This window comes from Rhinoderma darwinii, chromosome 6, assembly GCF_050947455.1.
Source record: "Rhinoderma darwinii isolate aRhiDar2 chromosome 6, aRhiDar2.hap1, whole genome shotgun sequence".
Taxonomy (NCBI): domain Eukaryota; kingdom Metazoa; phylum Chordata; class Amphibia; order Anura; family Rhinodermatidae; genus Rhinoderma; species Rhinoderma darwinii.
In genome coordinates this window covers 136,770,547-136,797,601 of record NC_134692.1, presented here as the reverse complement: position 1 = coordinate 136,797,601, position 27,055 = coordinate 136,770,547, and the positions used below count along the sequence as shown (strand labels likewise).

The 27,055-nt window shown below is 41.7% G+C and overlaps 2 protein-coding genes across 7 annotated transcripts in view; one reads left to right on the top strand and one right to left on the bottom strand.

Moving 5' to 3' along the window:
- Positions 1-3,202: 3,202 nt before the first annotated feature.
- Positions 3,203-9,047, top strand: FAHD1 (fumarylacetoacetate hydrolase domain containing 1). 2 transcript variants are annotated; one of them, XM_075831449.1, is made up of 2 exons: positions 3,203-3,287; positions 7,980-9,047. In XM_075831449.1, the coding sequence occupies exon 2, from the start codon at positions 8,017-8,019 to the stop codon at positions 8,674-8,676; it is 660 nt and encodes a 219-aa protein (XP_075687564.1). In that variant the 5' UTR covers positions 3,203-3,287; positions 7,980-8,016; the 3' UTR covers positions 8,677-9,047. The 2 variants fall into 2 exon arrangements, with proteins under 2 accessions (XP_075687564.1, XP_075687565.1); XM_075831450.1 differs by lacking the exon at positions 3,203-3,287 and adding an exon at positions 3,356-3,665.
- A 1,718-nt stretch (positions 9,048-10,765) lies between these two features.
- Positions 10,766-27,055, bottom strand: part of MEIOB (meiosis specific with OB-fold) — a 39,217-nt gene continuing 22,927 nt past the window's right edge. For 4 of the 5 annotated variants that reach the window (XM_075830577.1, XM_075830578.1, XM_075830579.1 and 1 more), the window contains 8 exons: positions 25,131-25,231; positions 20,926-20,978; positions 18,507-18,602; positions 17,029-17,130; positions 14,564-14,717; positions 13,213-13,399; positions 12,978-13,064; positions 10,766-11,059 (listed from right to left, as the gene is read on the bottom strand). In XM_075830577.1, the coding sequence (XP_075686692.1) occupies positions 10,952-11,059; positions 12,978-13,064; positions 13,213-13,399; positions 14,564-14,717; positions 17,029-17,130; positions 18,507-18,602; positions 20,926-20,978; positions 25,131-25,231 (888 nt within the window). In that variant the 3' untranslated portion in view covers positions 10,766-10,951. The remainder of the gene's footprint in view (positions 11,060-12,977; positions 13,065-13,212; positions 13,400-14,563; positions 14,718-17,028; positions 17,131-18,506; positions 18,603-20,925; positions 20,979-25,130; positions 25,232-27,055) is intronic. The other variant, XM_075830580.1, reaches the window with a different exon arrangement.

The following is a 27,055-nucleotide window of genomic DNA, read 5'->3' as shown; positions in this document are numbered from 1 at the left end:
ATGAAACGTCATCCCAGGAAGCCGGACAGCATTGAGTTCTGGGTAAGTATGATTTTTGTCCTGAATTGCGATTTGTTTATTTTTTTGCCAAGGAATCACTGCGATTCTGGCGCAAAAGTCCCAAAACTTGGCTTTCTGATGCGGTTTTGCATCCCCATTGAATTCAATGTGAAAAACATGCAACAGAAAAGCAACGACAACGCAGCATAAATTGACAGGCTGTGGATTTAAATTCCGCACTGCAGGTCAATTTATTAACATTTACGCTTGCATTTTTTTTCCGCAGTTTGGGCATGAGATTTTCTAAATCTCAATGACTTTGATGCTACTGTAAATGCTGCAGAATTTCCACACAGAATTTCTTTGCGGAGATTCTGCAGCGTTTACGCTACGTGGGAACCCGAAGTATATAACACAGGTGAATCAACCAAGCTGATTTGGTAGAAGGATAGGACTCCCAGTGCTCCATTTTTTTTACATAGACCTTTAGATCTTCAAGCAAATGTTGATGCTGTACACAGTGACTCCACCAGCAGAATAGTGAGTGCAGCTCTGGAGTATAATACAGGATGTAACTCAGGATCCGTACAGGATAAGTAATGTAATGTATGTACACAGTGACTCCACCAACAGAATAGTGAGTACAGCTCTGGAGTATAATACAGAATGTAACTCAGGATCAGTACAGGATAAGTAATGTATGTACACAGCGACTCCACCAGCAGAATAGTGAGTGCAGCTCTGGAGTATAATACAGGATGTAACTCAGGATCAGTACAGGATAAGTAATGTAATGTATGTACACAGTGACTCCATCAGCAGAATAGTGAGTGCAGCTCTGGAGTATAATACTGGATGTAACTCAGGATCAGTACAGGATAAGTAATGTAATGTATGTACACAGTGACTCCACCAGCAGAATAGTGAGTGCAGCTCTGGAGTATAATACTGGATGTAACTCAGGATCAGTACAGGATAAGTAATGTAATGTATTTACACAGTGACTCCACCAGCAGAATAGTGAGTGCAGCTCTGGAGTATAATACAGGATGTAACTCAGGATCAGTACAGGATAAGTAATGTATGTACACAGTGACTCCACCAGCAGAATAGTGAGTGCAGCTCTAGAGTATAATACTGGATGTAACTCAGGATCAGTACAGGATAAGTAATGTAATGTATATACACAGTGACTCCACCAGCAGAATAGTGAGTGCAGCTCTGGAGTATAATACTGGATGTAACTCAGGATCAGTACAGGATAAGTAATGTAATGTATGTACACAGTGACTCCACTAGCAGAATAGTGAGTGCAGCTCTGGAGTATAATACTGGATGTAACTCAGGATCAGTACAGGATAAGTAATGTAATGTATTTACACAGTGACTCCACCAGCAGAATAGTGAGTGCAGCTCTGGAGTATAATACAGGATGTAACTCAGGATCAGTACAGGATAAGTAATGTATGTACACAGTGACTCCACCAGCAGAATAGTGAGTGCAGCTCTAGAGTATAATACTGGATGTAACTCAGGATCAGTACAGGATAAGTAATGTAATGTATATACACAGTGACTCCACCAGCAGAATAGTGAGTGCAGCTCTGGAGTATAATACTGGATGTAACTCAGGATCAGTACAGGATAAGTAATGTAATGTATGTACACAGTGACTCCACTAGCAGAATAGTGAGTGCAGCTCTGGAGTATAATACTGGATGTAACTCAGGATCAGTACAGGATAAGTAATGTAATGTATGTACACAGTGACTCAACTTGTTATGTAGATCTATTCTATAGATAAACTGTAAAATGGTGTCTGAAGGTGAACATATGCTGTAAATATTAAGACATTATTTTCGCTTGGTAGATTAATGACTAACCAGCTGCCATCCTCTCTCTCTTACGCAGTTCAAAGTTCAGCTCAATTATCCCCTTAAGAAATGTACAGCTTGTAGTGAAAGTATTTATAAGTGTTAAGTCCCAGACATCTGACCTGTCAGAGTAAACAAAATTTCCTCGCATTATCTTCTTCTGTCAAGTAGTCAGTATTCTGTTGAGCCGTTTCTGAAGTCTATACGTAGGGCCCCATTAACCCGACGTAGGGCCCCATTAACCCGATGTATGGCCTCATACCCACTTCAGGGTGCTATCCGTTTTTGTCACTGATAGCACCCTGAACCCATTCATTTCAATGGGCCCATGCACACTTCCGTTATTTTGACGGATTCGTTGTTCCGTTCTGTCAAAAGTAGAGCATGTCCTACTTTGGTCAGTGATTCTGTGACCGTGGGGCTCATAGACGTCAATGGGTCCGTCACAAAAAGGCTTCCGCGTGCCGTCCGTTTTTTGACGGATCCGTTGCCCTAGCATCGGCAGGGCGTGCCAAAGTTCACAGACTGGGACATGTGACAAGTTCAAACAAAGTGCAATACCTTCCGTTTTCTTAACGGAAACACGTAAGCGAAACGGAAGCACAATGTCCGTTTAAAACAGAAACACAGAACGGACACTGAGTACACACGGAAACCACACGGATACCAAAACGGACACACGGATCCGTCAAAAACTGATCCTTTTGGCATACGTCGTGGCGGTATGTGTCACCCTACTTTTTTTTGTATTGTATGGAATTGTAAAGTCGACCACCCCATTCTATACAGAGGCATGCAGTAAAAAAAGTTTTTTTACAATGGGACCTTCTGGATGCGGTATGAATATACAGTGGAGGTATATGGTGATAAATACGCCTACCTCCTACTCATATACCTCTGACAGAAGGCTCAAATGCAGTGTGAATAGAGCGTTAAATATCTTTTTTTTTTTTTTTCTAGGAAAGCTGCGTGACCACCAATATGGCTGCGATCACGTCCCCCAGAGGTTGTCACCCAGCTTTCTCAGACTCCTGAATGTCAGCTTAGTTATACCATGATATGTGGTGAACCCCTGTACAACTGCGGATCTCCAGTGATTTATTTTTTCTTTTGGTGCAGAAGATCTCCGCTATGGTTAAAGAACTGAATTGGGGGGCATTTATTATCTTCAAATTCTCTAATAGGGGATATGGGGAGGAGTTGGCGTCTACGTGTGGACTGTAACATTCTGCACTGTGGCAAAGGGGTGACACTGATAGCTCAGTGCTGTACTGCATGCTGCTCAGCTGTTGTCACCAGTGAATGACAGCCAGGGTTAATGATACATAGGATATATAGTGTGGAGACACTGCAGCACACTCCTCCTGCATCCTCCCCCTCAGACACTTCCTGTTCCTGCATGTGCACAGGAAGGTAAGGACTGCACTATGCGCTGCCGGGTCTTTGACTTTATATAAGGCTTTATTCTATCAGGTGGATGGAGCAGATGTGCAGGGAAGGTCACATGATAGGCGTATACTGCAAGGTCACCTTGATAAAGCTGCACGTCCTTGAGATTTGTGACATAGAAGCATGGCATCATGGGACTTGTAGTTTTACAGCAACCTGTTAGTCTGTAATTATCTGAAGCTGCTGCAAATTTAAGGGAAAACTCCTGGAAGGAGTTCGATGTTCCCTGATGGATCCTCCCCTCCCTCTACTGGTCCTCTTCATATCTGCAGGCCTAAGAAATAAGATATCAGGATATCCACGACCAAGTGATGGGTCCTGTCTACCATATTTCTTTCCATGGTGGGTGATGGTATATAGAAATTCACTCCTTAAGCCTTTCTTAAAGAGGTTGTTTAATCAGGACCCCCGCTATGACATCCATATGTCTTAATAAAGCAGGATAGACAACCCCTTTAATGAGAGTGACTACTTCAGATCTCTATGCAAACATGGGGATCCAATGTTGTCACCCTCGGATAATGTCTTTTACTACTTTGCAGTTTCCTGAGCATATTCCAAACAACGCAGATAAAAGAGATAATTCATTAGGTGGTCCGAAACAATGAAATAAGTGATTAGTGGAAATTCCCCGATCCACATTCCTATAACATGGGGTATAGGTCATAATGTTCCTATGTCAATGGGAGGTCAGAGACGTAAACGCCCGAAGATAGGGCATGTCGCTTCTTTTTCCCGTGAGACGTTTTTGCCGCTCGTGGGGAAAAAAACGCCTCCGCCTCCCATTGAAATCAAAGGGAGGCATTTTCGGACGTTTTTTGGCGCGTCTTCCGACGCGGTTTCTGTGTAAAAAAACTCAGTGTGAACTGACCCTTAGAAGATAGAAAATTCCTCAGCACAACTGTAGAATATATGGTAAAAAGAGCTTTATTAGGTCATCTTAAGGCTGGGTTCACACAACCTATTTTCAGGCGTAAACGAGGCGTATTATGCCTCGTTTTACGCCTGAAAATAGGGCTACAATACGTCGGCAAACATCTGCCCATTCATTTGAATGGGTTTGCCGACGTACTGTGCAGACGACCTGTCATTTACGCGTCGTCGTTTGACAGCTGTCAAACGACGACGCGTAAATTGACTGCCTCGGCAAAGAAGTGCAGGACACTTATATACATTATATGCAGGACACTTATATACATTATATGCAGGACACTTATATACATTATATGCAGGACACTTATATACATTATATGCGGGACACTTATATACATTATATGCGGGACACTTATATACATTATATGCGGGACACTTATATACATTATATGCGGGACACTTATATACATTATATGCAGGACACTTATATACATTATATGCGGGACACTTATATACATTATATGCGGGACACTTATATACATTATATGCAGGACACTTATATACATTATATGCGGGACACTTATATACATTATATGCGGGACACTTAAATACATTATATGCGGGACACTTATATACATTATGTGCGGGACACTTATATACATTATATGCGGGACACTTATATACATTATATGCGGGACACTTATATACATTATATGCGGGACACTTATATACATTATATGCAGGACACTTATATACATTATATGCGGGACACTTATATACATTATATGCGGGACACTTATATACATTATATGCGGGACACTTATATACATTATGTGCGGGACACTTATATACATTATATGCGGGACACTTATATACATTATATGCGGGACACTTATATACATTATATGCGGGACACTTATATACATTATATGCGGGACACTTATATACATTATATGCGGGACACTTATATACATTATATGCGGGACACTTATATACATTATATGCGGGACACTTATATACATTATGTGCGGGACACTTATATACATTATATGCGGGACACTTATATACATTATATGCGGGACACTTATATACATTATATGCGGGACACTTATATACATTATATGCGGGACACTTATATACATTATATGCGGGACACTTATATACATTATATGCGGGACACTTATATACATTATATGCGGGACACTTATATACATTATGTGCGGGACACTTATATACATTATATGCGGGACACTTATATACATTATATGCGGGACACTTATATACATTATATGCGGGACACTTATATACATTATATGCGGGACACTTATATACATTATATGCGGGACACTTATATACATTATATGCGGGACACTTATATACATTATATGCGGGACACTTATATACATTATATGCGGGACACTTATATACATTATATGCGGGACACTTATATACATTATATGCGGGACACTTATATACATTATATGCGGGACACTTATATACATTATATGCGGGACACTTATATACATTATATGCGGGACACTTATATACATTATGTGCGGGACACTTATATACATTATATGCGGGACACTTATATACATTATATGCGGGACACTTATATACATTATATGCGGGACACTTATATACATTATATGCGGGACACTTATATACATTATATGCGGGACACTTATATACATTATATGCGGGACACTTATATACATTATATGCGGGACACTTATATACATTATATGCGGGACACTTATATACATTATATGCGGGACACTTATATACATTATATGCGGGACACTTATATACATTATATGCGGGACACTTATATACATTATATGCGGGACACTTATATACATTATGTGCGGGACACTTATATACATTATGTGCGGGACACTTATATACATTATATGCGGGACACTTATATACATTATATGCGGGACACTTATATACATTATATGCAGGACACTTATATACATTATATGCGGGACACTTATATACATTATATGCGGGACACTTATATACATTATATGCGGGACACTTATATACATTATGTGCGGGACACTTATATACATTATGTGCGGGACACTTATATACATTATATGCGGGACACTTATATACATTATATGCGGGACACTTATATACATTATATGCGGGACACTTATATACATTATATGCGGGACACTTATATACATTATATGCGGGACACTTATATACATTATATGCGGGACACTTATATACATTATATGCGGGACACTTATATACATTATGTGCGGGACACTTATATACATTATATGCGGGACACTTATATACATTATATGCGGGACACTTATATACATTATATGCGGGACACTTATATACATTATATGCGGGACACTTATATACATTATATGCGGGACACTTATATACATTATATGCGGGACACTTATATACATTATATGCGGGACACTTATATACATTATATGCGGGACACTTATATACATTATGTGCGGGACACTTATATACATTATGTGCGGGACACTTATATACATTATGTGCGGGACACTTCTATACATTATGTGCGGGACACTTCTATACATTATATGCGGGACACTTATATACATTATGTGCGGGACACTTATATACATTATATGCGGGGCACTTATATACATTATATACGGGACACTTATATACATTATATGCGGGACACTTATATACATTATGTGCGGGACACTTATATACATTATGTGCGGGACACTTATATACATTATGTGCGGGACACTTATATACATTATATGCGGGACACTTATATACATTATATGCGGGACACTTATATACATTATGTGCGGGACACTTATATACATTATATGCGGGACACTTATATACATTATGTGCGGGACACTTATATACATTATATGCGGGACACTTATATACATTATATGCGGGACACTTATATACATTATATGCGGGACACTTATATACATTATATGCAGGGCACTTCTTTGCAACGTAATTTGAGCCGTTCTTCATTGAACTCAATGAAGAGCAGCTCAAGATATACGAGCGTCACAGACGCCTCGTATATTACGAGGAGGAGCATTTACGGCTGAAACGACGCAGCTGTTTTCTTCTGAAAACAGGCTGTCATTTCAGCCGTAAAAGCCAGCTAGCGTGTGAACATACCCTAATAAAGCTCTTTTTATACCATATATTCTATCTAATTCAATTTCTTGCCCCCGTTCCAATTGCACTCCATTGAGGAACTACAGATCTCAGATACGGTGAGCACACTTGTGGCTTTTTTGCTGCTTTTTTTCCTCCTTTTTAATATGCAGTAATCTCCTCAGCTCCCCCTAGTGGTGGCCACAGCGGATTTAGAACTGTGTATCTGATTCCTATACAGATATATTAAGAAATTAATCAGCACAGCGTTTAAGGGTGGACAAGTTACCTATTGTTTCTATAGGTGTCATAGCAGCAGCACCCTCCCTTCCATACTATTGGTACTCTATGTTCCATAACATTACTACGTTGCCTATAGGTAGCTGTATATGGTCACACCGCCGCCAATGTTTATAGAAACATCTGCTCGTTATCGTAAGGAGGTGGCTTAGAGGAGGCCCAATCCTTGCGATTTTCTTGCGAAAAGGATAAGCTAAAAATGAGCGTAGCTTAAAGCAGAAGTAATGGGGTGGGGGTGAACCACATAAACCCGGAGCCGGCCCTGATATTACTTTTTATGTCGATCATGCTTGAATCTGATGTTTATACAATTATTACATTCATGTTTATATGTTGTAGTTTCACCTAAAGTCCAAAGAAGATTCCTTGCCCCAAGATGGCCTCCTCCAAAAATCTCAGCCGGTTTTGGGAATGGGGTAGAAAAATAATTTGTGTTGGAAGGAATTATGCGGAACATGCCAAGGAGCTGAAGAACGCGGTGCCCACAGAACCAGTGCTGTTCCTCAAATCACCTTCGGCCTATGTACGGGAGGGCGCGCCTATCCTCCTGCCTTACTACACCAATAACCTTCACCATGAGGTTGAACTCGGAGTAGTGATTGGCAGAGGAGGTAAAGATATAGCACAGTCAAGCGCCATGGACCATGTGGGGGGCTATGCCCTGTGCCTGGATATGACCGCCCGAGATATACAGGACCAGTGCAAGCTGAAAGGACTTCCGTGGACTTTAGCAAAAGCGTTTGACACGTCTTGCCCTGTGAGTGACCTGATCCCCAAAGAAATCATAAAGGACCCTCATAATATAAAGATCTGGCTAAAAGTAAACGACATCCTCAGACAAGAGGGCAGCACGTCTTCCATGATCTTCTCCGTTCCTTTTCTCATCAGCTACATCAGCAGAATCATCACCTTGGAAGAAGGAGACCTAATACTGACCGGGACCCCAAAAGGAGTAGCCGCTGTGCAGGAAGACGACGAGATGGTGGCGGGAATCGATGATATTATCAGCATGAGGTTTCGAATTAAGAAACCGTGATAAGGCCCGGCCGTGTTTACGTCAAGTTTGTGATGTACGTTTAGCGCGCTACACGCTAAACGTGTCCGTGGAGCTCCATTTGCCTGGCAGTTTGACCTCCGTTGGGCTGGTATAAGTCGGTACTCCTTTTTTTTTAAGTATGGAATAGCGTAATAGACTTCACTGCTCCATACAACGGGATCCTGCAAATTTTTTTTAACATGGGAGCCTATGGGTGACGTTTGCCATATATGACATATTTCAAAGGCATCCGTTAAACGTAAAGGTCATGAGCTTTCCAAAAGTTTTTCATGACTCGTACATTAAATGGATACCATAATAGTCTGTTGATGACGGATGCCACTGTAAGGCTGGGTTCACACGAGCGTGTTCGGTCCGTAAAGGACGGAACGTATTTTGGCCGCAAGTCCCGGACCGAGCACACTGCAGAGAGCCGGGCTCCTAGCATCATAGTTATGTACGACACTAGGAGTCCCTGCCTCTCCGTGGAACTACTGTCCTGTACTGAAAACATGATTACAGTACGGGACAGTTGTCCCGCACCGAGGCAGGGACTCCTGGCGTCGTACATAACTATGATGCTAGGAGCCCGGCTCTCTGCAGTGTGCTCGGTCCGGGACTTGCGGCCAAAATACGTTCCGTCCTTTACGGAACGAACACGCTCGTGTGAATCCAGCCATAGGCATCCGTCACAGACTATGTTTAACATATACGTCAGGAGCTTTTCCCGCCGTATACATTAAACGTAGGTCAAAAATGTGATGTGACTGGGGCCTAATAAAGAAGGTTGATTTTTGCCATTGTTAGGCGCTGTTCACATCCCTTTGTGACCTGCGTTTGCTGTATGCGATGTGAGAGCTCCAGGTGCATATACCTAACTTATCCATAATGCCCCATTCACCCGGCCTATGCCAAAAGAGTGTCCTATTGGCATACACCAGGCATACACCAGGCTGGTGTGGGTGGGCATATTTTTTTGTTTTTTGCTGTATAGATAAGTGTATGATTACGCTACAGAGGGATACATTAGAAAAACGTATACAGTGTGGTATAAAAAAAATTCAATTGGAGCCTATGGGCAGCCTACGCCACTGTATGTCTATACAGTGGCATACATCGCAAGCCTTTTGACGGAGATTTACGACGGAAGGTTCAAACGCAATGTGAACACAGCCTTAAAATTAACTGGGACTGGAATTGTACTTTTAAGGTAAATGATAGAGAAATTGTTGTAAAATTACATGGAAAATAAGTTTTTTTTTAAATCTGTTTTGTTAAAAACCTTTTCTACATTCTGAATATCACTCCCATCATGCCTTGGATGGAGCACCGTTTTCAGATCCTTTATATCGATCAGTGGGAGGAGCCTTTTCTTGTGCTCATTGTCGCCACCTGCTGTTCAATGTATTTGTATGAGCTGCAAAAAGGAGCAAATGACAATTGCTCAGAAAAAGTGTCCCTTTCCAATCCTCTATAGCCATTGGCCATATAAAGTAAGCGGACTTATCTTGTGGGAATAAGTAATAGATCGAATAACTCTGTAACGTCTGTTCATCACCATCTTCTATGGGTACCTTTATTCTTTGATAATTCTCAGCCGTTTTGCAATCAGATGACCAGAAGATGGTACAACAGACTCACTGATGGATGACAGACATCTTGGAGGGGTTCCCTTCTTTGGACAATGCCTACTTCTTAGGGTCTCTCTACATTAAGCTGATCAGAAAGTGTCCCCACTGCTGGGACCCCCCCAACGATCAGCTGTAATCTTTGGGTAAACCTGGCAGTAAGTGTTAAAGTTCCGTGCAGAGCCGCGTTCTTTCACTGGCGTTTGCGATCACGGTTTGTATCTTGATCGGTTTCTTATAGAAACCATTCCTAATATTTTCTGGAATTGTTTCTTTACAAAATAAAAATGTGTCTATCTATAATTGCGGCGAGAATACTACAACAAAAAATGGGCCATTACTTCAAAGTGTGGCCTCCAAGAATATTACGGGTGGATTTCTATAAAGGTGGAGTCGCTTTTACTTTCATACATTCTATAAAGATTTATATTAATAATCCAAAATAATTGACGCTATGTAAATAACTTGAAACAAAATTTTTTATTTCTGATTTGAAATTGTCTGAACGAAAAATAAAAATCGTCATCTTTTCTTACATCTAGAACGGTAGATTCGTCTTAATTTTAGAGGCTGATTTTAACACACGCAGACATTGTGTGACTGCGGTAAACACAACATGTAGAGGTAAGGGTTAATATTAAAGCTGCTTATACCATTGTGGTTTTGATGTGCTTTACGGCTTCATTGGGGTCTGCTGCTTTGCAGGACAGAATGGTGACGCGCAGCCCGATCTTTGAGTTGCTCGCTATAGAAGCCTAAAATGGTAGAAATATATCGTTAGCTGCTTTATCAAAGTATCCGGTAGGACTGTAGTGCTGGGATGGACCAATCAAAGTGTTCATGACACCTAAACAGAAAGGGGATAGTCATTGTATGACCATCTAAATTTCTGGAATATGTAAGATATTGACAGGGATGACTGGTGGAGTACTGGGAATAGTTTCCTGTGTTTCTTTAGATATAACAGGCCTCAGAAAGTATTTTGGAATCTCTTCCAGTACTACCAATGATGGACTGTTCACTACAGGAAGTCACGGCCGCCAGGGTTGGACTGGTGCTTTGGGGGACCAGAGGATTATTTTTACAGAAAAATGTAGAGAAACGTTTCTGTTACGTCCCCATTTATTTTAAAGCGTCTCTGTCACCACATTATAAGTGGCCTATATTGTACATGAAGTGATTGGCGCTGTAATGTAGATAACAGCAGTGTTTTTAACGTTTGTGTGAGATTTACAGCAAGGCAAACATAATCTCGCGAGATTACGCTGTAAACTGTCATTTAAAACGAGATTACGCTTGCCTTGCTGTAAATCTTACACAGACGCTACAGAAGTGTCGGGATTATGAATAGACATCACATCCTGGCTGGAGGTAATGTCTATTCATTGTCAGTGACAATGCAGTAATGTTATAGTGTGTTTATGTGGCTGCATATAGTGATCTAGTAAGAACACTATCTGCTGTGTAAATGAATGGAGAGAAGTGTATGACGCTGATTGGTCACTGATTGGTCAGCGTCATACACTCCTCTGTACAACACCCACTTGGTCAAAAAGTAAAACACGCCCAGTTGTCCATTAAGAAAGTCAGTAGCATAAAGCTAAAATAGGTCATAACTCCGTCAAATATTATAGTTTTTCTAAATAAAAAACACTGCTGTGATCTACATTACAGCGCCGATCACATCATGTACAAGAGAGGCCACTTATAATGTGGTGACAGCCTCTTTAATGAGATTTTCACCGGCAGGTCACTGCTGGCCGTGGCAGTTCTCCTCCCTTCAGTAACTGGCTGTGCCGCCATGGGTCCCTACCTACAGTTGGCTGCCACTTCTTTGGGTTACCATAGAGACCAGCACCCACCAATGATGTCAGGTCTATTTAACACTAAGCCCTCGTCTGTGAATTCAGGTATATCCTTGTGTTTCGTATTGTTCCCGAAATACCTCTTCCCTCCGTTCCTGATAACTTTTCAGCTACTCTCAGCCAATCGTGACCAGGGCATCCAACTGATAAAGTCAATACCTGCTTGCGGAGATTAATGGTGAAGAACGGGTCGATTCTTTGGGCTCTGCTCTCCTGATTAACTTGCGCCAAACCGATTGTGGCTCAAAGGATTCACATTTCCTTTGTTTTCACAGGGTACAATAGCATAGTCTAGTCTTCTGCAAAATTCTACTATCTTCTAGGGTTTTCCCACTAAGCATATTTATTCCCTATACACAGGAAAGGTGATAAATGCCTGATCGCTGGGGGTCCCACCACTGGGACCCCCTACCGATCACTAGATAGGGGGTCCCGACTTCCGAAGGATTTTGAAGGGTCTGAGCAGTCTCAATTTTCAGGTAAATAGGGTTGAGCTGCAATTCCAGACACAGTCCACGGACAAGGGTGGTGCTGTTTCTGGAAAAAAGAAAGCAAGTCCTTTCTGGTAATTTCATACAACCTGTTTAGGTGTCTTGATGAAAGGCCAGAAATATTACATTTGTGGATGTGGTAGTGCAATACAAATACCAAGATGGTGAATAGTAGTATTGCTCACTTCTATGACTATGATAAAGTCATCAAATTAAATTTGGTCAATATTTTAACTGCGGTCAATGCCAGGTCTATGACGATGTGACTGGAGGGAGATAGAATCTTTTATGTGACAAGTCTGTGCAAGATTTCTCACCTTCAAATAGATTTTGCAGCGTTCCAGTAGAAAATTCCATTTCAAAGATGTCTTCTGGTCTTCTGTTAAATTGAAAAATCCATCTACCTAAATCAAACATATGGAAATATGCCATGAGAAATCATTACTAGTCCTCCGACGGGAAACGGCGGCAATTATTCTTTCTGGCAAGGAATTAGAAGTGATGTATTATGCGGAGTCATTTTAATTGTAAAATAAGTTAAGCAAAACTTACGGTGCATGATAATGTATCCTCTGCCGCACTGCCGGATAAGTTACCAGACAAAGTCCCGGTGTGATCAGTAACGTCCACTTGTAAATCCAGAGTTGTAAACACAGATTTAAGGTCTGCGGACGTTTCACTGCAGAAAGTATAGGAGCAGCCTTTTGATAGATCTGTGACTGGGTAATGGCATCGTGAGCTGGGCGAAAAATGATGGTAGTAAAAATTAAAGCTGAGAAATAAAATGTCCCCCTGTCATCCTATCCGGACCCTCCAAAGCCACTGTACTGAAATAAATAAACCGATCCATTAGGGCAGGATCACGGACTCTATTTTTGTCTCCTTGACAGATGCGCTGGCAGAGTGTATTGATATGGGTCAGTTAAAGAGAATATTTGAGTCAATTAAAGGAGACCAAGGGTGTATGTACCACAGAGGCACACCAGGCAGCTGCTATGGGGCTCTGGGAGAGAGGGGGCCCAGTCATGGTTGGTCCCATCCTGTGCTGGACTTCCTACTGCATTGTTAGCAAAGTAGGGGGGTGGGCAATTGGTCCATGGAAGAGGAGTGAAGAGGGAAGCAAACATCAGACTCTCCTGTCTTAGATGGCAAAACCTGGTTGCCCAATTTGATCTTGCTATGGGGCCCACTCTCTTCTATGTACGCCACTGCAGAAGAGCATTCTAAAAAAAGGGCATTTGGTGAACATTAAAATGTAAAGACGATTCATAAATCTCTTAATTCTACACTGAGATATGATTGATTAAAGTTACAGGCCCAAAGCCTGAGGCTGCACTACTGAGAGATTCTGATAACAACATGAACTCTTCTGTCAGATGCACACTTGTCGTCATGGAGACTTTAACGTATCTAAATGACCAAATACAACAATAGCTACATCCTACCTGGCTAGTTATGTGTGTGTGTGTGTGTGTGTGTGTGTGTATGTGGGTACATCGATGATATATTTGGTGATTTCGATTTACACAAATTCTCCATGACAATACCACAGAGAATAGAAATCAGTAGGGGACATGATTTCATCAGAATCTCTCAGTAGTGCAGCCTCAGGCTTTGGGCCTCTAACTTCAAATAATCATATCAGCATAGAAGTAAGATATTTAATAAATTGTTTTCACATTTTAATGTACTAAAAGAAATTTTTTTGTAAGGTCTTTTTGCTGAATCCCTTAAAATATTCCCAGAGTCCCTGATACACAGGAGTCTTAGCTATAGCTGACAAGCAGATTGGCCAATATACTGCACATGCCATGATATAAAAAGTATATGTAGTGTATGCATGTAAAAAAAAAAAACAGACGGCATCAATAAAAGTAATGTTGAGCTAGGATATGGTACTCACCACTTATTTCTTACTATTTTTTCAATGGTGGAATCAATATTCAGCTTGGAAATGTAGGCAAAAACAATTCCATAGACAGGATTATTTTTATCAGTAGACTGAAGAGCTCGGTCTTTTATTTGCTGCACTGTATATACATCCTTTATAGTCTCCACTAAAAAAAAAATGTCATGTTATACTTTCTGAAAGATCAGCACCACAAAAGACCGTGTTATCGTTTTTACGGACGTGCGTGTCTGTGAAAATGATGTTTTACAGAGATAATGGAGACCTGTCAGCAGACCAAGGTTTTATTTTAGATCGAACGCCCCCCATTATATCAGTAGGGGCATGGAGATTGGCAGCGATCAGACCCGGAAAACAACAGGATTAGGCAGGATGAAACTCAACCTTTCGGATGCTTGTTTCCCTCCAGACTTTAGGGGATAATGTGGGTCCGTCCCCACAGACATTAGATTGTCTGCGGATCCTGTCGAAATCGCCAGCATCTCCAGAAAGAAATCTGTCTATGGCCAGTAAAAGTAATTTTTTGGATCACTGTTTGGGAATGAGGATTCTTCCAGAAAGACAGGCCGGGGGTCGCTTTTAGAAGTGATTTTATATTAGCAGCTCCGATCACTAGTGCCAAGCACCGATTGGCTCTCCTTCCATGTGTTCCCGCTGTTTTAACCCTATATGGACATTTAATAGATGGCCTTATTTAAAGTGCCACTGTCTAATTAACTTTCATCTAATGAAACCAAAGAGAATGTAAACATACAAGATATGTATGTGTGTATGTATGTATATGTATGTATATATATATATATATATATATATATATATATACACACACTACCGTTCAAAAGTTTGGGGTCACCCAGACAATTTTGTGTTTTCCATGAAAACTCACACTTATATTTATCAAATGAGTTGCAAAATGACTAGAAAATATAGTCAAGACATTGACAAGGTTAGAAATAATGATTGGTTTGGTCTTGGAATTCTCCATTTGCAGCAATTACAGCATTGCAGACCTTTGGCATTCTAGCTGTTAATTTGCTGAGGTAATCGGGAGACATTTCCCCCCATGCTTCCAGAAGCCCCTCCCACAAGTTGGATTGGCTTGATGGGCACTTCTTGCGTACCATACGGTCAAGCTGCTCCCACAACAGCTCTATGGGGTTGAGATCTGGTGACTGCGCTGGCCACTCCATTACAGATAGAATACCAGCTGCCGGCTTCTTCCCTAAATAGTTCTTGCATAATTTGGAGGTGCTTTGGGTCATTGTCCTGTTGTAGGATGAAATTGGCTCCAATCAAGCGCTGTCCACAGGGTATGGCATGGCGTTGCGGAGTGATAGCCTTCCTTATTCAAAATCCCTCTTACCTTGTACAAATCTCCCACTTTACCAGCACCAAAGCAACCCCAGACCATCGCATTACCTCCACCATGCTTGACAGATGGTGTCAGGCACTCTTCCAGCATCTTTTCAGTTGTTCTGCGTCTCACAAATGTTCTTCTGTGTGATCCAAACACCTCAAACTTCCATTCGTCTGTCCATAACACTTTTTTCCAATCTTCCTCTGTCCAATGTCTGAGCTTTTTCCCATATTAATCTTTTCCTTTTATTAGCCAGTCTCAGATATGGCTTTTTCTTTGCCACTCTGCCCTGAAGGCCGGCATCCCGGAGTCGCCTCTTCACTGTAGACGTTGACACTGGCGTTTTGCGGGTACTATTTAATGAAGCTGCCAGTTGAGGACCTGTGAGGCGTCTATTTCTCAAACTAGAGACTCTAATGTACTTGTCTTGTTGCTCAGTTGTGCAGCGGGGCCTCCCACTTCTCTTTCTACTCTGGTTAGAGCCTGTTTGTGCTGTCCTCTGGAGTGAGTAGTACACACCGTTGTAGGAAATCTTCAGTTTCTTGGCAATTTCTCGCATGGAATAGCCTTCATTTCTAAGAACAAGAATAGACTGTCGAGTTTCACATGAAAGCTCTCTTTTTCTAGCCATTTTGAGAGTTTAATCGAACCCACAAATGTAATGCTCCAGATTCTCAACTAGCTCAAAGGAAGGTCAGTTTTATAGCTCCTCTAAACAGCAAAACTGTTTACAGCGGTGCTAACATAATTGCACAAGGGTTTTCAAGTGTTTTCTAATCATCCATTAGCCTTCTAACACAGTTATCAAACACAATGTACCATTAGAACACTGGAGTGATGGTTGCTGGAAATGGGCCTCTTTACACCTACACATGTAGATATTGCATTAAAAACCAGACGTTTGCAGCTAGAATAGTCATTTACCACATTAACAATGTATAGAGTGTATTTCTGATTAATGTTATCTTCATTGAAAAAAACTGTGCTTTTCTTTAAAAAATAAGGAAATTTCTAAGTGACCCTAAACTTTTGAACGGTAGTGTGTATATATATATATATATATATATATATACTGTATATAAAACAGCGCCATTCTACTTACATTTTATGGGATCTCCAAGAATATCCTCATTCTCTTCCACCAAAAGTCCATTCTCAGTGCAATCTCTTGCATATTTTAATAAGGCATACACCTCTGGCATGTCTGAAAATGGAATGTAAAGGTTGCGTACATCCGTACAAAATTCTGCAGAATTTAGTAACTTTTAAGTTCTTATATGAACCTTTGCTGTAACATAATATGAACATGCACAAATCGCGGCTTTTCTTTGACTTTAGCTGCCAATCACTAGCTACATGAAGACGGACATGAATTTAGATTGAGCTCAGTTTGGATCTTGGCATCCTTGGCTATAACAATTGATTAATTAGAGAATTACAACCGCTGAAATGTGATGACTGAGATAATAACCTCGGTGTCATGGGTTATTTTTAATTGTGTTATTCTGGTACCCGACACAAGTATCTGTACACTGAGCTTGAGAAGACACTGACTCTATACAATATCTGCATCATATTATGCCACGCCTCCATTTGTCTTAGACCACGCCCCTTTATTATATATACAGCGCTTGTTGGAACATGGCCCGATTTTTTTATTTTTCGTTGAAAAAAACCTCTAAAATTGGAGGCCTACAAAGGTACATTTTGGATCCATAGACTTCTACGGGTCCTGAATTTAAGCTTCTTGACTTAGAGCTGTAAGTGTGTGCCTCAGTCCCAGACTACATATGCACGCACACAGTGGCGTAACTACCACCGTAGCAGCCATAGCCGCTGCTAATGGGCCCACGACATAAGGCGGCCCGTGCCACCCACCGACACGTGCCCCCCTTTGCTTAGTGGCGCCGCTAGCAGAAGGTTTGGCTGCTACAGCGATAGCGACGCCACATTCAATAGTATCTGAGTCCTTAGGACGCAAATACTATTGAACACTATGACAGAGCAGGGAGGCCTACAGCCTATCAGACGCAGGGACAGGATCCCTGCACAGGCCGGCGTGATGACGTCACTGGATCGTGCCCGCCTATGCAAGATTCCCGTCTGCATTGTGGAGCAGCTCTGTTCGTCGCGGGGAAGCGGCCTAGGTGAGTATACTTTTTTGGTTTTATTTGATTGGGGGGCACGGTCTACAAGGTGGAGGTTGGGGCTGTATCTACAAGGGGAGGTGGGGAGCACTATCTACAAGGGGGGCACTATCTACAAGGGGGGCTGTGTGGGGAGGGGGGCCCAGTCAAAAGTTTGCTATGGGGCCCAGTCTTTCCTAGTTACGCCCTAATACACACCCTATTGAAAAGGGGAATAGTCACAACCAGTTGTGAATTTGTTCCTACATTTCCAGGAGGAATAACAGAGGAATGACACAACAAACAGTTCTACTAACAGATGCGCAAGGATTGTTTTTTTTTTTACTGGGAGTATTTACTAAAACAGAGATGTCAGCGTTGCCCTTCCTTGAGGGGTTCCATCAGAGGTTTCCGCTGATATGAACACAGCCTTAACCCACATATAATCACTTACCTGGATTTGTCGTAAAAATAGTCTTTGACACAACAGTTGCGACCATTGAGTTTCGGAAGGAGTCGTAATTTATGCGTATTTCTGATGCAAATAAAACTAATCCAAATGAAATAGACTGGCATTATTATCTCACCAGCAATGTTTGATGTATCACAGAAATTTGACATCAGCTAACTGCAGAGATTTGATGACTTGGTAGGGATCTGTGTCAGAATCATGTACTGTGGACCACAGTCAGCCCCAGGTTTGGTGATTTAAAAGGGTTTTCCAGTTTTATGTAAATACAGTTTAATTGTTAGATAATGAAGAGTTCTGCAACTTTCTAATAAACTGTGTTTCAATTCTTTACCATTTTCAAGATCTCTGCTTACTGTTAGAGAGTGGAAACATTATTGCTTACATTCAGTGGCCCATAACTGTTCCTGATTAGAGATGACAAAAGAAATTCAGCAGGTTCAGCATCATTCACATCCGCATTTCGGAGAATCCGTGAAAAGAAAAGACATTTTAAACATTCACCCATCTCTGATAATGGACCAGGGCAGCTGCTCGGCTCATAACTAACAGAAAGGGCTCTGACACACCTACACAACTGAGCAGCAAAATATCAGGATGGATTTTAAGCTTCTGGATATAGATGAACATTTTCCATTCACTGACAGCAAGCAGAGATTTTGAAATGGCTAAAAGAGAGCGTGTGTATCTGTCACTACCTAAAAGTGATGTTTACATGCTGTTGTTACTCAGTCCCTCCCCCATGATTTACACTTCAGCTCTCCCTGTACAGATTAGCTGCTAGAGATTACTTCCTGTGCAACAAGAATAGATTGATAATTAACTACAAGAAACTTAACTTTCAGTGAAAAAAAAGATTAAAATTATTTTGTTATAAATGTAAAATTATTTTCGCCACCACTAGAGGGAGCTCACTGCATATGAGTTTATTATAGAGGTCAATGGGAGCTGTTTGAATCCATATGCAGTGAGCTCCCCCTAGTGGTGGCTGCAGATATGTAACTCTGACTGTGGGGGGAAGCAGGGGATTTGAAGCTCTGTATAATAAAAACAAGACTTTAGCCCCCACAAAGCTGCAGGTACCTTTTCCAGTCCGAGATCACTTCCATTAACCCCTTCACCATCCCATTCATGGATACCAGGTGTACTTAAATTCCTGTACCATCTGTAAAACTGTGGAGGGGGCATTGTGCCATCTCCAAGGTAGGCACCAACATGCTTGGAAACCCTCCTTAAAAAATAATTTTGTTTTCTGCATTGCAAGTTGCTCCTTAATGGCATGTTCACATGTAGCAGATTTGCTGCAGAAATGTCTGTGACTGAAAATCTGTTCCATACCTGGACGGCCTAGGTGTGCACGACATAAGGGTATGTTCACACGATAACGGCAAATACGTCTGAAATGACGGAGCTGTTTTCAGGAGAAAACCGCTCCTGAATTTCAGACGTAATTGCTCGTACTCGCGTTTTTCGTTGCGTCCACTACGGACGTAATTGGAGCTGTTTTTCAATGGAGTCAATGAAAAACGTCTCCAATTACGTCACAAGAAGTGTCCTGCAGTTCCTTTGACGAGCCGTCTTTTTTACGCGTCGTCTTTTGACAGCAACGCGTAAAATGACAGGCCGACGTATTGGAGCCGTCTTTTCAGGCGTAATTCGAGGCGTAAAACGCCTCCATTAAGTCTGAAAATAGGTCGTGTGAACCCAGCCTTAGGGTGCATTAGCCACAACTGCTTAAGAAGGCGCCTCAGGGGCATTTTCGACCACCAGAAATTATTATTTATTATTATTTACGAATATTAAGTGTATAGAAATCAGCGTTTGGTTTCCGTTCATGGGTTCCCTCGGGCCTTTCCGTCCGAGGAACCCATCAGCTGAAAGGCAAACGGAAACCATAGCTTTCCGTTTGCGTTACCCTTGATTTCAATAGTAATACTTCCGTTGCTAATGGTTTCCCTTTGTCTCCGTTCAGTAAGGTTTTCCATTTTTTGGGCGGAAACAATAGCGCAGTCGACATGTGGTGGTATTTTCTTAGGCTTTGTGTGGCACTGCTACTTAGGCGCTGTACAATATATTATTTTTGCAGAGTATGGTAATGGCGGCTGCACTGTATAGCATTGTCATTTGGCCAACATATGGCACTATATGGTACTTATAATTAGAACTGTTTGGCATAGTTATTTGTACACTGTACCACAACACATCATATAGAATCCAAAATAAAGACGGCTCTGGTTTGATACATCTAATTGGAGGTTGTTTCTGCAGCATGGGATTTTTTACAAACCCTGTTCAGATGTATGGAACCGTTGCATAAATTTCTGCAAAAAATCTGCCATGTGTGAACGGAGCCGAAAACTATGATGCAGCAGAATACAGATGTGAAATGTAAATATATACCAACCTGTTTCTCTTGGTATCCAGGTCTGTGCCTCTTGGATGGACACATTATCCCAGCTGTAGATCAACAAAGGGAGAAAATAATGAAAATCATATAACAATGTTGGCTGTATGTGGTAAGAGTAAAATCATTTATAAATATGGCAACCAATTAGATTATCCTACACTAGAGAAGTGACAGCCAAGTTCATGTTTTCTTGAGGACGCGGCATGCTCTCGGTGTGGAGTTCTGGCGTTTTTTCCCCATTGACGTCAGTGGTCAAATAAAACACGTAATAACTTTCAGTAAAACAAATACAATTTACAATTTTCTCGGAAAGGTTTCTGAAAACTCTTTCTTTAAATCAAAAATTCTCCAAAAATCACAGCTAACCTACAAAATGTACCATATGTTGCTGAGACATAGGGGACAGAGCGGTGGCAATATGTGGCTGGAGGATCAGACTATAAAGGGTTTGTTTGTAGTCTGTAACTATAGAGACACATAGGTCTGCAGAGGAGCTGTAGACACAAAACAATAGGAGATTTTTCATTAAAGGCGCTATGTACACCTTTTTTTTTTTCATTTTATTAAAATTGTCTATCAGTGTGTTTAGTGCAACTTCCTGAATACATTTTAATATAAATATTTTTTTGAGATACAGCTGCTCTGTATCCTGTATACAGAGCAGCTGTATCTTACGCTGCATCCTGTATTTGTCAGGTCTGCGTGACAGCGGGTTCTGTGTCTCTGACAATCGCATCTAAGTTCATGACTAAGCCGCCTGCACAGGGCCGTAGCTGTAATCCCGGTCTGTGTTTATGGCTAGGGCCGGCCGCTGACACTCACCCGCGTTTGCTGGCCATGCTCCCATTATAAAGTATGGGAGCACGGTCCGTAAAAAAAAAAATTAAGACGTCCTATTTTTTGCAAGTTATTTCTACGGCCCGGACACCTTCCCGTAAATATACGGGAAGGTGTCTGTGGGCAATACAAATGAATGGGTCCGTACTTTGATCCGCAATTACAGCCGTGTGCATGGGGCCTTTGATGTGATAGATTATAGGGGGACCCGCCCCGCTGTCACTGAACCCGTCAGTGCCTGCTTCAGGTCCTAGCGAACGATACAGCTGCTCTGTATACAGAATACAAAGCAGCTGTATCAAAAAGTAAACACAATTTTTAATAAAATGTATTTAAGAAGTTGCACCAATCACACTGATGGACAATTTTATTTAAAAAAATAAAACAAAATTATGTCAAAGGTGTATATGTTGCTTCCTTTTTCATTTTGTAAAGGTGGATTTTCCCTTAAAGGGGCTTTCCAAAGCTGATTCGTTGTATAATGAAAAGTTCTGAAACTGTATACTTTGTGTATCATTTCCTCTCCATTTCATCTGTTTTTGGTGTCAGTGAATGGAAACATTCTTGTTGCCGTCCCCCAAAAAACTTTTCATGTCTAAGGGTATGTTCACAAGCAGTAGCAGAATACGTCTGAAATGACGGAGCTGTTTTCAGACGTTTTTGTAACTACTCGCGTTTTTCGCAGCGTATTTTACGGACGTTATTGGAGCTGTTTTTCAATGGAGTCAATGAAAAACGGCTCCAAAAACGTCCCAAGAAGTGTCCTGCACTTCTTTGACGCGGGCGTCTTTTTACGCTCTGTCTTTTGACAGCGACGCGTAAAATTACACCTCGTGGGAACAGAACATCGTAAAACCCATTGCAAGCAATGGGCAGATGTTTGTAGGCGTAATGGAGCCGTTTTTTCAGGCGTAATTTCAGGCGTAAGACGCCCGAATTACGTCTGAAAACAGTGCGTGAGAACATACCCTAACTGACACAGGTGCAAGGCTCGTTTACCTCTACTCTTCTTTCACGGCCAGCAGCTGTGTCAGCAGGACATAGTGTTTGCATTTCATGACAGCAAGCAGAATGATGAATTAATACACAAAGTACAAGGTAAACTTGCAGAACATTTCATCATATCACGATTAAAGGTGTTGTCCAGGATTAGAAAAAAATTACTTTCCTCCCAAAACAGTATCACATCTGTCTACAGGTTGTGTGTGGTATTGCAGCTCAGCCCATTCACTTCAATGAAGTTGAGCTGCAATACCAGACACAACCCATGGACAGATGTGGCGCTGTTTTTGTAAGAAAGCGGCCATGTTTTTCTAATGCTCTACAACTCCTTTTAGCTTTATTTACAAAAAAGTGGAAAACCCCTTTAAGTTACGCATCTTCATTCATTTTAAAATAAATTCTTACAAAATTTTCTCTGTCATCCCAGTTTCACTTTTCTTGCTCGGGAAGTGACTGTTGCTGCATTGACAACGATCACAAATAGTAGCAGCAAACTACAACTGTTAGCAATTACCGCAGTCGCACGAGCCACTATGCAGCACATTTATATGTAGCCCCAACCTCAGCCTTTATTTCCCACATTATACAGGTTCCTGCTGCTATAAACACATTTCACCTGTGAGTAATTCTTATGGTTGTGTTATTTGCAGTGTTTTATTGAACTCCGATCAATAAAATTTTGAAAATACACTTAATAGAAGATTTTGCATTGTTCATTTACATGCAAATAAACTTTGTTTTCAGGCACTATTATTAGTTTTACAACCGCACATTGGAGAGAAATGGACTCCATAACGTAACAGTTATTTTTTATTAGTCTTATTCCTTCTGATTTGACGAGGGCTGTGGCACAAAATGCTACTGCTGTAACTTCTAAAAACTATTTACTAGTTCTTCCCTATTTTCATTGGCTGAAACTTTTCTAAGGGCATCCGGCATCTCATGGTTATTATTGATTTGCTTTACATTTTCATAAGGAGTGAGATCATTATATTTCCTGCATTGTTGTTAGGATAGATTCACACGAGCGTGGGGAAACTCGGAATGTGAAAAACATGACATTTTTCACTTCCGAGGTGCCCCATGCGGGTCCAGTTTTCACGGAACAGCATAGACTTAAGCCTGTGGAGGGATCCGTGAAAACGGAAGATAATAGGACAGGTTTTATTTTTCAACGGACCCTTCACACGGCCCGTTGAATCAACGGATGTCTGAACGGCCCCATTGAAATACCTGCGTCCGTATGACGGCCGTTGTTTTAACGGCTATCACACGGACGTATTCAACGCTCATGTGAATAAGGCCTTACTTTTACAATTCGCAGCAGTTGTGTCTACTATATTCCAGATTGAGGGACACAAAACGAGAGTAATAACGCTACTTTCACATATTCTAAACTGTTCTAAAATATTCTCTTTATAAAATGTCCTCACTGCTTTCGGGTCCTAAATATGGGCCGTGACAATGAGCACCGACCAATGAGACAGCTCGTTGATCGGCGCTCGTTTGCTCCTTTCACAAGGAGCAATGATTTGTTATATATTGGGACGAGCGATCATTACTACGATCGTTCGTCCCTATACATTTCCATTATGTCGGCAGCGCATCTCCCTATTTACACATGGAGTTGTGCTGCCGACAACAATAATATTTCTTGTTGCATAAACGAGCAGATCAGACGATGAACGAGCGTTTGCTGATCGTTGCCCTGTTTTCACTTGAACGCTCGTTTGCCCAATTATTGGCCTGTGTAAAAGGGCCTTTAATTGGGGTGAGTTCAGTACAATCTGGTTATCAGAATCGTAAGATCCGCGGCCAGGTCAACGCGTGCACAGGCTCCTGGACAATCATGCATTTTTGGAAGGGAAATAAAGCATAATACCGCTATAAGACAACCTCATAGTGGCACAATAATAGAACCACAGTGCCAAATAGCGGTATTATATAGTGCTCACATAATGCTGCCATATCGTGCCCACAGTGAATACACAACAGTGTTGTAGTACCGTTTCGATGTAGTGCACAAATAAAAACATTCTAAGTTCTTATATACCAAAGCTAGCACCATTATGTATGTATAGGAAGCAGGATGGTGATGATGGTGGTGGCTCAGGGATATTGCCCAATTTGCTCATGCTATAATCTGTTCCTGGTCAGGACCGATCATTTGACATTTATAAAAATCTTACCTTCTCTATCAACATGGTCAGAAAGGAATCCTCATGTCCGACTGTAAACTCTGACCAGGGGTCAGAGTTTACAGCCAGTGGTCAGATGTGTCTCTGCAATGCTCAAGGTACAGTGTGCGTGTTTTGTAATGTAGAAGACCAGCCATAATGTAGTGTGTAGTAAACTGTACTCACCAGATCATTGCAAATGAGTCAACGGTGTCATCAAACAGCTTCACCTCACACCTCTGGCCTTTTCTTTTATCAGAAGTGGTAAAAGACTTCATTTCTCCCACCTAGTTGAAATCAAAAACACACCACAGGGATATTTTTAATGGGGGTTTACTACAATTGAATTGTTGCTGTGGGGATGGTGGAATAATGCCTCCCCTTCCCCCCGCTTATACAGACTATCCATGAATTAAAGACGTTTAGATTAGTAACCCTTATTATCACCTCATATTTCAGGCGTTTTTAGACATTGCAGGGGTTAACGGAGGTGATTTATACCCTAAGGCCTCATTTACACGAGCGTAATATACGCGCGTGCGACGCGCGTGCTTTTCACGTGTGTCGTACGCACCTATATTACTCTATGGGGGCATGCAGACAGTCCGTGAGTTTTGCTCAGCGTGAGTGCGCTGAAAAAAACTCACGACATGTTCTATAAATCTGCGTTTTTTGCGCATCACGCACCCATTGAAGTCAATGGGTGCGTGAAAACCACGAAGGTCGCACGGAAGCACTTCCGTGCGAACTGCGTGATTCGCGCAAGAGCTGTCAAACTGAATGTAAACAGAAAAGCACCACGTGCTTTTCTGTTTACAAACATCCGAACGGAGTGTCTTACAGATGACCGAACCCTAAGTTTACCGGGTTCGGCCGAACTTGTTTTGACCGAACCCGGCAGGAGACAGTCACTGTGCAGGGTGCTGAAAGAGTTAAACTGGTTCAGCGCCCTGGACAGTGACTTCCGATTCCAATATACGTGAACGTGTAAAAAAAAACAAAGTTCTGACTTACCGATAACTCCCGGCTTCTTCCTCCAGTCTGACCTCCCGGGATGACAATTCAGTCCAAGTGACAGCTGCAGCCAATCACAAGCCAAGCACAGGCTGCAGCGGTCACATGGACTGCCGCGTCATCAGGGGAGGTGGGGCCAGATGTCAAGAGAGGCGCGTCACCAAGGACGCGTCACCAAGGCAACGGCCGGGAAGTTCTCGGTAAGTACGAACCTCTTTTTTTTAAACAGGTTACTTGATACGGTGATCGGAATGCACTGTCGAGGGTGCTGAAAGAGTTACTGCCGATCAGTTAACTCTTTCAGCACCATGGACAGTGACTGACATCGGCTAGCCTCATCTCTATGATTGCGGCTGCGCGAAAATCACGCAGACGCGCATCATACACGGATGACACACGAAGCTGTCAAGTGCCTTTACGCAAAACGCACACGCTCGTGTAAATCAGGCCTAAACCATAATTTATAGGACCAAAATTCTTTACAGGGGTCTGAGCTCTGGTTTTCTCATACAGATTTCAAATCCACTACTTCCCTTCACACAGCCAATGAGTTACACTACATGATAAAATTCTGTCTGCCTGCAGCCACCACTAGGGGGAGCTTACTGTGCAGGGATTTATACAGCTCACATTAAGCGCTATAATAAATTTATATGCAGTGAGCTCTCCCTAGTGGCAGCCAAAAGAAACGTATAATTTAACTCTGCTTCCCATGAATGGCTCAGAGAAGGTTTTCCAGGTACTAGGCCTCTAGGTGGGACCCTGTAACAAAAGATAATTCTTAATATTAATGCATCAGATGTTGGATCCTCCATGAAGATCATAACATTCGTTAAATGTGATATGGGCAAAAGGATAAAATACAGAATTATGTATGCAGAGGACACTAGTGGAACTAACATAGCTATAAACCGGTAGCACATGAACCTACCCTCATATAGCCCTGCTGTTTGCTTAGCAGCAGTCTGAATATATTTGAGTGGCTGCTCAACAATGCTGGGTCCAGCCAGCAGGAGACACAGATCTCTACAAGATTTTTGGAGATCTTAGGCTTCGTTCACATCTGTGTCAGGACTCCGTTCATGGGTGCCGTCAGA

What these genes read in the sequence shown, in the direction of transcription:
- FAHD1 (XM_075831449.1), top strand. Translation starts at nt 8,017, where the DNA reads ATGGCCTCCTCCAAAAATCTCAGCCGGTTTTGGGAATGGGGTAGAAAA.